Source organism: Labeo rohita, chromosome 1 (genome assembly GCF_022985175.1).
Source record: "Labeo rohita strain BAU-BD-2019 chromosome 1, IGBB_LRoh.1.0, whole genome shotgun sequence".
NCBI classification, from domain to species: domain Eukaryota; kingdom Metazoa; phylum Chordata; class Actinopteri; order Cypriniformes; family Cyprinidae; genus Labeo; species Labeo rohita.
This window is the reverse complement of record NC_066869.1, coordinates 49,302,202-49,311,527: the sequence shown is the minus strand read 5'-3', so window position 1 is coordinate 49,311,527 and position 9,326 is coordinate 49,302,202. Positions and strand designations below refer to the sequence as shown.

At 30.7% G+C, this 9,326-nt stretch overlaps 1 protein-coding gene across 3 annotated transcripts; it reads left to right on the top strand.

Annotated features, from left to right (window-relative positions):
- Nucleotides 1-2,610: 2,610 nt before the first annotated feature.
- On the top strand, nucleotides 2,611-8,406 carry n6amt1 (N-6 adenine-specific DNA methyltransferase 1). Of its 3 annotated transcripts, none has more exons than XM_051129479.1 (8): nucleotides 2,611-2,706; nucleotides 4,761-4,898; nucleotides 5,002-5,143; nucleotides 5,211-5,297; nucleotides 5,376-5,466; nucleotides 6,285-6,368; nucleotides 7,682-7,823; nucleotides 7,906-8,406. In XM_051129479.1, exons 3-8 carry the CDS (start codon nucleotides 5,016-5,018, stop codon nucleotides 8,010-8,012), a joined length of 639 nt encoding a protein of 212 aa, XP_050985436.1. In that variant the 5' UTR covers nucleotides 2,611-2,706; nucleotides 4,761-4,898; nucleotides 5,002-5,015; the 3' UTR covers nucleotides 8,013-8,406. The 3 variants fall into 3 exon arrangements, with proteins under 3 accessions (XP_050985436.1, XP_050985348.1, XP_050985267.1); XM_051129310.1 differs by having other exon boundaries at nucleotides 2,630-2,706; nucleotides 4,756-4,898; XM_051129391.1 differs by lacking the exon at nucleotides 4,761-4,898 and having other exon boundaries at nucleotides 2,622-2,706.
- The last annotated feature ends 920 nt before the right edge of the window (nucleotides 8,407-9,326 follow it).

The following is a 9,326-nucleotide window of genomic DNA, read 5'->3' as shown; positions in this document are numbered from 1 at the left end:
AATATTCTGCAAATGTTAAGGGAACGTTCCATTGTGTCATTTTGCAAACATTATGGGAATGTTACTTTTGAAAGTTCTCTGAACATTCCGAAACAAGTAGTTACATGGTAACGCATTGCAAGCAACACGAGTTACATAATCGGATCACTTTTTTCACGTAACTAGTAACGTAACACAGTACTTTTTAATTTGCAAGAAAATATCTGAGTTACTTTTTCAAATAAGTAACGCCAGTTACCGTAATTTTTTCTTCCCTTTTTTAATTGAAATCTCTTCTGTCCCCATGTTGAGAGAAATTGGGAGTAAGATGTTACTTTAGTTCTAGAATAAATATGAATATGCATTAATTCATCTCACAAAAAAAAAGTATTCATCAAAATAAATAAAAAAGTGAACTCAGAATGTGCCGCAAACCTACAATAATTAAATGTTAAATGATACAATTATACTTTATGTATTTAATCCCATTTTATTAACCAGTGTTTTTGCTGCTGACCTTCGATGATCCAATTCAACCATACTAATAAGCAAAAATTACTCAAGATAAACTAACAAGTGTTCTTCTTCCTGAAGAGTATTAAACTTTCTTCTTCTGCGTTCTACTGTACAGCCGTGAATTTATTTTCGCTTTATCCTGAGGCTTTTGGTGTGCAAGGGCTACGTTTGCCAAAAAATAAACTTTTTATACTAAAAACAAACAAGCAAGCCCAGCCCAGATTTAAAAAGTAACACAAAAGTAATGTAACGCATTACTTTCCATAAACAGTAACAAAGTAAAGTAATCAGTTACTTTTTTGGGAGTAACACAATATTGTAACACATCACTTTTAAAAGTAACTTTCCCCAACACTGGTAGTTACATTTACAAAAATAAAATAATACAAAATAAAACTTTACATTAATAAATGTATATAATGTAAATTATGTATACATCATGTTTTTGTGCTAACATGAGATCATTAATAAAGACCAGATAAGTCTGAATGAACGTTGTATTAACGTTACTGGATGAATGTTTGTTCATAACATTGTCAGAACCTTAGCCAAAGTTCTGAGAACATTTCCTGTTAGCTAGGGATGAGTTTGTGTTGTTGTAATACACAATTATATGAGTATTTACATTCATTTTCTGCAACTCTGTGTTTCCCTGCTGTCTGTGACCCTGAGCTGTTTTTGGGTTATAATCCACCTGTGAAGAAGCGCTGCTTTAAAGCACATTTCCAGTGTTTCTTTCACCGGCGTCTCAGCTGAGTTTAGTGTCAGGTATTAATTCTCGATCTGTATTTGTTTAACACCTGGAGCTGAAGGCGTGAATGAAATAGAAGCCATCTGAAGGTGTTTTGTACGCTGTTGATTTATAGCACACAGTGCGAGGACTGTTTTTCTTCAGGCTGGATTTACATGCAGCAGCACCTGGACATATTTTTGCACCGGTGACTGACCAATCCTGCTTCTATGAGTCTAATTATTTATTTTAACCGTGTATTAAACATGATCCAGAATGAAGACAATAGTGATAGTGACTGATATTGGCGCTGATCTTGGAGTAAAAATCAAGAGCCTGAAAGAAAAACACACACAGATCAATGCTGCCCTCTATTGAGAGTTTAAAACATTTCTTCTCATTATATATTTGAATATATTATTTATCAGTCACTCACTTCCACCCAATTGGTCGACTTCAAAAGACTGACAGCTCCAGGCTCCGCCCTCCTATCCTGGCCCATGTGGCCCCTGTAAAGCTCTGGCCTTTCTGCAGATCCAGGAATGTCTAAATTAAAGCGAGTCGTTTGCCTTATCACTCGTTGCATGCAAAAATTACATGTTTTATTGCTTGTCTTTTATGAGTCCCTCTTGTATCTATAATTGAGAGTCTGTTAATAGGTAAAACAGCACATGGACTCTCTAACCAGGGCCATCTGGAGCGGCTCACGTTTGCACAGACAAAATAAAAGTACTTTTTTTTCTAATATATACTTTGGTAGAGATAAATAAATTACAATATGTGTATAAAACTGCGCATACAAAATTTGTGAATTGAGGAAAAAAACCCAAAAAGTTTTTCAGTGTCAAAATTTATTTATAAAATAATATATATTCTGTCTTCCCGTTACCATGAGTTATTTTCATAATATTTCATATTTGATTCCCATACAGAATATCGATGCTGGGTCGTCGAATACGAATCCAAGTTGAAAAACTACGACTCCCATAATGCACTTGTGACAGTAAAAAATATAATGATGACAAATCAAGTTAAAAACTATGGGATAAAACATAATACCAAAGGTATTAATATAATACCATAATACCAAAAAAAAAAAAACAAGCAAAAAAAGAATTTTAATGTTTTTAGTGTTAGTTTCAACATTGTTGTTGTTATTATTAATTAAATAAAAACAAATCATTTTTATAGTTTTGTATAGTATTTAAAAATAATAAATTAGCTTTATTTATTTATTTATTTATTTATTTATTATTATTATCATTAGCTAAACTGTTTTTTTTTCTTTCTTTTTTTTATTTATTTTATCTGTATTTCAGTTTCCAAAAATTATTTATTTATTTATTCATTCATTTATTTATTTATTTCCAAGTTGAAAAACTACGACTCCCATAATGCACTTGTGACAGTATCCGGAAGTGCTGTGTGCCGAGTCCACACACGCTGTTGTGTTTGAAAATCATGCGCTTGGAGCACACAGGGTAAGAAACACCTTCATTATCATATATAGTATGAAGTTTACAATACATGTCCATATCAGAAAGTAGGATGAGCTTAAAATGTTAAAAATAACGATTACGAGCGCGCGTCAATCCCCTCTTTACAAAAAGGGTGGTAGTACCATAGTATTTCGACATATACCGTGGTACCAAATGCTTATAAGATTCACAAACCACGGTCTTTACATGTTACAGCAAAGTATATAAAATAATACTTTGTGTTATCATGATGCTATGTCCACAAAACCATGGTGTTACCCTGGTACTTTTTCTGTTTATCATGTAAATATCACGTGCATTATTATGATAATTATGTACTGTCTGTGAGATATCAAAAAACTAAATGCATTTTAGTTTTTGAAAAGTAAATAAAAAACATTTTTATCAAAAAGTGCCATGTACTGTAGTATTACAATAAAATATAACAATATTGTGGTAAAGTACTTTTTTTATAATGATTGCCTATAACAATAAATAAATAAATAAACGCGGATTTGTTTTCCTATTGAGCTATCATTCTATGTACCAATGAAAATAAACAAAAATAAAAAAGTCATAATTATGGCAAAAAGTCTAAATAATGACAATTATGAAACATAATTATGAAAATGTTGAAATGATGAGATGCAAAGTCATAAAGACAGATGTCCTATGTCAAAATGAGCTTAAAATTATAATTATGACATATAAAGTTAAAACCGAGAAAGCAGAGAAGAATAAAAATGTATGAGATACTAAGTTGTAATTTATTTATTTTTTATTATTATTACTTTAGTAAATAAATGTTATCGTTCAGTGGAAAATGAATATATTGAAGTACTATAGTTTGTAAATTGAAATAAGATACAAAAATCGTAATTGTGATATAAAAACAAAAGTCAAAATTAGGAGGTAAAAAATATAATGATGACAAATTAAGTTAAAAACAATGGGATAAAACATAATTTTGACTTTAAAAAATCAGTTGAATTTATGATACTAAGTCATAAATTGTATTACTTTTTATGTCATAATTATGACTGAATTTCAGTGCTTCTCTTGTTAAAAAAAAAAAAAAAAAATAAAATGGAACAACTTTTTTTTTTATTATTCTTTAAAGTGCTTCAAAAAAAGTAAGAAATTTTTTTTTTTTAAAACCAAGCCTGCATTTACTTGATCAAAAATACAGCAAAAGCAGTAATATTGCGAAATATTGTCACTATTTAAAATAACTGCTTTCTATTTAAATATTTTTTTAAAATGTACTTTATTTGTAATTTTGATTTCAAAGCTGAATTTTTCAGCATCATTACTCCAGTCTTCAGTGTCACATGATCCTTGTTATACTGATTTGCTGCTCAAAAAACATTTATTATTATTGTGAATATTAAAAACAGTACATTTTCAGGATTCTTTGATGAATAGAAAGATCCAAGATCAGCATTTAACTGAAATGAAAAGTGTTTTGTAACATTATACGTTATACCGTTATAATCGTTTTTTGGGAAAGAAATATAGAAATGAATAATTACATTTAGCAAGGATGCTTCAAATGAATCAAAAGTGATGTTAAAGACATTTATAATGTTACAAAACATTTCTATATATAATTAATATTATTAAATTGATTTGTGAAGGATCATGTGGCACTGAAGACTGGAGTAATGATGCTGAAAATTCAGCTTTGATCACTGAAATTAATTACATTTTAAAATATATTCAATCAGAAAGCAGTTATTTTAAATAGTAAAATATAAACAAATTTTACTGCTTAGGATCAAATAAATGCAGGTTTGGTGAGGAGAAGTTTATGGTAGTTTGGTTGTGTATATCAAAGTACCATAGTTTTACCGTCACTGTACCATGGTATCAGCACGGTGTGTTTTGACGGGTTGGCTGTATGAAAGGACAGAAATAATCATCGGCGTTGTTCCAGATGTTTGGAATCATGTTTATGTGACGGAGCGCTGCGTGTTCAGACGGATGCAGCTGCATTTACAGACTTCATTAAGACACTGTAAACTTCTCCTCTCTTAATCTGCTTGTTTTCAGAGCAGATTTTACACGCTCGGGGCTTCACACCATCGGGCGCTCGGCCGTGCCAGAACTCAGAAAATAAATCCATAAAAGCCCAAATCGAACCGTGTGCGTGTGAAACGACACTTAAAACCAGATTGCGGCCGCTTCGCCAGCACGTGAGGCACATAAAATCTGTTCAGAAACGTCTGACCACCCAACCGGCAGAGCTGGGCCTTATTTGTGAACCCTGTTAATAACCCGCATTGGTTTTCCCATCAGACCTCGCTGCTCTCATGTACCCGACGCCCCTGTACGCTCCGGCCGGCCGCGGCTCTTTCGCAGACGTGTACGAACCCGCCGAAGACTCGTTCCTGCTGATGGACGCTCTGGAGGAAGATGCTGATCGGCTGAAGGGAAGCAGGTGATGAATGCGACTGACTGTCGGCTCTCTGTGTGTCTCTGATCTGCTGACGGCTGCGTGTTTTCAGGCCGTCCGTGTGTCTGGAGGTGGGCAGCGGGTCTGGAGTCGTCTCGGCCTTCCTCGCGTCTGTGGTCGGGCCCGAAGCGTTGTATCTGTGAGTACAGGGGAATCACGTCAGCTCATCCCACCGTTTGCACAAATCAAAGTCACTGGTTGTGTGTTTGTTCTGCAGCTGCACTGATGTGAATCCAGCGGCGGCGCAGTGCACACTGCAGACGTCTCACTGCAATCACCTGCAGCTGCAGCCGGTGATCACTGACCTGGTGAGATACACACCTGCATTGTCTGTTATTTATATACTAGTATTTTTATTTTTCATATATATGATATTTATTTTTTTATTTAACTATAGTGTTTTTATTCGTTTTTTAATTGATGTATTTTAGTTTTCATTTGCATTTTTTTTAAAGTATTTGAAGTACTATAGAACTTTTTTTTCCCCCCTTTTTATTTAGTTTTAGCCATTTTAGTACTTCAGCTACTCACGTTTTTCATGTTTTATTTCAAATACCAAAAAAAATATTTTTAGTTTTAGTTTCAACATTGTTGTTGTTATTATTAATTAAATAAAAACAAATCATTTTAATAGTTTTGTATAGTATTTAAAAAAAATATTAAATTAGCTTTATTTATTTTATTTTATTTTTTGTTTTATTATCATTAGCTAAAATAAAACTGCTTTTTTATTTTATTTATTTATTTTAATTTATTTTAGCTGTTTCCAAAATGTATTTATTTATTTTTAATTATTTTTGTTACCTAAAATAAAAGGGGAAAAAGTCATCACATTTTTGTTATAATAAACATTAACTGAAGTAAAATAAAATATTGAGACTTTTAAAAAAAAAAAAAAAAAGAAAAAGAAATTTAGCTAGTTGCCAAGGCAAAATTTCTCATTTCTCATTAGTAACTATTTACTAAAACTGTAACTAAAATTAAAGTGAAAACAAAAAATATAAAAATAAAATCTAATTTAAAATAGTAACAAAAAGCTTGTTTGATTTGTGCAAAAATTCCTCCTTTGATTTGTGCTTTTATTCTGTTTGTTGAGTTGTTTCAGATGTTTTGTCATGTCTCACAGGTCCAGTGTTTTCTGCCGAGGTTGAATGGAAAAGTGGACGTGCTTGTTTTTAATCCACCGTATGTCGTCACTCCATCGGAAGAGGTAAAAAAGTGGCACATCATATAATTTGCAATAAGTTTATAAGTTGCAACTAGTCTTTGGACAAAAAAGAAAACATTCCCAACAGCTTCAGAAATGATGCAGAAATCTAAAAATATCAGTCTGCCATGTTTGTATGGAGCTATATATATATATATATATATATATATATATATATATATAATTTTTTTTGGGGGGGGGGATAACAAAAATAAATAAATAAATCCCAAGGCTGCATTTTTTTATATATAAAAATTATGTAAAAACAGAAATGCTGTGAAACAATTCAATAAAAAAAACTCTTCTATACTATTTTTTTTTCATAAAATATTTATATTTTATTACATACATTTTATTTTTTTTTATTTATAGTTGATTTGTATTATTAAGTAGTTATTAATTTTGATTGAGAAGAAGTTTTAATAGTTTAATTTTTTAAGTTTAAGTTTTTCATCTAATAATTACATTTCATTCTTTATTCTTCATTTCTTTATTTTATTTCAATAAAGAAAACACGTGTAAAATATTTTAGTTTTTTAATAACAACACTGGTCATTTGTTACAAAACAAAAAAAAATTAGAAAAGTAAAAAGAAAAAAAGAAATTTTATAACATATACTGGTTAAAAAAACATTTATTGGATAAAAATTCTATTAAAAAAACAAATACTGTAAAATAGTACAATAAAAACTGTGTACTATATTTTTTCATATAATATTTGCATTTTATTACATTAAATTAAAAAATAATTAAATTAAAAAAAACTCGGAAGTCTTTCATCTAATAATTATATTTCATATTCTTAATTTCTTTATTTTTTTTCAATACAGAAAATCTTAAAATATTTAAGGTTTTTAACAACAACACTGGGCACATGTTATAAAATAAAAATAAATTAATTAATTAATACATTTTATATATATATATATATATGGAATTTATTTTTTACCATTTTATTTTATATATATATAATGGTAAATCCCATTTGTTTGATAAAAATTCTGTAAAAACAGATACTGTGAAACAATGCAATAAAAAAAACTATACTATATATTTTCATATAATATTTATATTTTATTACATTAATAATATTTAATAATATTTAGTTTTTTAAAACAACACTGGTCATTTGTTACAAAACAAAACAAAAATCTTTAAAACACTTTAAAGGAGCAAATAATGAAGTATATTGAAGCAAATATTGAATGAGTGCACAGTCCATGTGAGACTAGTTAAGAGCTGCTAGTTTAACAGGTAAGCCTGAGTGATGCTGTAATGTTTAACAGCGTCATGAGTCGAGTGTGTTTTGTGTTCAGGTGGGCAGTCACGGGATCGAGGCGTCGTGGGCCGGCGGGATCCGCGGCCGAGAGGTGATGGATCGATTCTTTCCCGTGATTGGGCAGCTGCTGTCAGACCACGGCCTGTTTTACCTGGTGACCGTGTCAGAGAATGATCCAGGTGTGTGTTTGTGATGTTTCTTCACATCTGCATCAGTATCTGTAGAGTTTTTGACCTGGACTCATGTTTGTTTGTTCTCTAGAAGAGATCGTGGATTTGTTGGGTAAATCAGGACTGAACGGACAGGCGTGTTTGACCCGTCAGGCTGGACGAGAGAGACTTTCTGTTCTGCGCTTCAGGAAGTCCTGACCGTCAGCACATGACGGCTGATGTTTGTTCCAGCTGATGTTTGGAGGTTCGTCCCACCGCTGAACCGTCAGTAATTCAGACTGCGTTTGTTTCCATAAAGTCTGCTGAAGCTCAACAACTGGGTCACAAGAACCTAGTTAGTGATTCCTAACGGACTGCGGCTGGAGCGTTTGACACGGACATCGGCTGAGCCGTTTATGGGGTGAAGTGTGTGTCAGATTCCCGCTGCTCCTGTTTCATTCCGTCTGTTACGCTCTGATCGTCTGTTTCTGAGCAGCGCGTGTTCACTATCGAGGGTTAAACGCTCTTATTGACCCGCACTGAGATCCGGAGCGCATGGTATTACCCAGAATGCCACTGTCATCAATCACTGTATTAAACTGAATTTTTTTAAGTCTTTGTTGTTTTTCTTTTTCCACAAAAAGGTCATTTTACACAAACTGAGAGAAGTGTCAACATCACCGAAAATAATTCATGTTGTTCCCATCATACAGTAATGTGGCTGGAGAAAATCTACAGTCTTTTTTAAAGATGGAAATATGTATTTTTATATTTGTATTTTTATATTTTTAGTCATTTTTTTTTCTTGTAAAATGAAAAAAGAGATTTTAATAGTTTTATTTGGAATTTTAATAGTTTTATTAATATTTTAATTTTTATTTTAATTGTTACTTAACATTTTAGTAATTTTTGTTGGTGTTTTAAAGTGTCAACATAAACTAATATATATATTAAAATAAAAAAACAAACAAACCTAAAACAATATAGATAAAAAATAACAGCAGTCTTTCATTCTTGTTCCCATCATACATTAATATGATTGGATAAAAGATACAATTATTGTAAAGATGGAAATCATGTAATTTTTTATCGAATATTTATAATCATATATTTATTTTTCTTATAAAATAAAAAAAATAGAATTGAATAGCTTTAGTACAAGTTTCATTAGTTTTTATTAATTTTTTTTATTTTATTTAGATTTTTACTTTTTAGTAGTTTTCGTTGGTGTTTTAAAGTGTCAACATAAATTTATATGTCTATATATATATGTGTAACAATAAATATTACAAAGTAATACTAGTCATTTACGTTATTCCCATCATACATTAATATGACTGGATAAAAGCTACAATTATTTTAAAGATGGAAATATAATTTTCGTATAATTCTAATCATTTTTTTCTTTGAAAAAATAGATTTTGATTGTTTTAAAGGTTTTATTAATGTAGTTTTTAAAATTTAGATTTTTACTTAACATTTTAGTAGTTATGTTAACGTTTAAAGTGCCAACATAAAGTTTTATATATATAT

What these genes read in the sequence shown, in the direction of transcription:
- n6amt1 (XM_051129479.1), top strand. Translation starts at nt 5,016, where the DNA reads ATGTACCCGACGCCCCTGTACGCTCCGGCCGGCCGCGGCTCTTTCGCA. An exon ending in GGGCCCGAAGCGTTGTATCT is followed by an intron (nt 5,298 to 5,375) that starts GTGAGTACAGGG and finishes TTTGTTCTGCAG; the next exon opens with CTGCACTGATGTGAATCCAG. An exon ending in TCGTCACTCCATCGGAAGAG is followed by an intron (nt 6,369 to 7,681) that starts GTAAAAAAGTGG and finishes TTTTGTGTTCAG; the next exon opens with GTGGGCAGTCACGGGATCGA.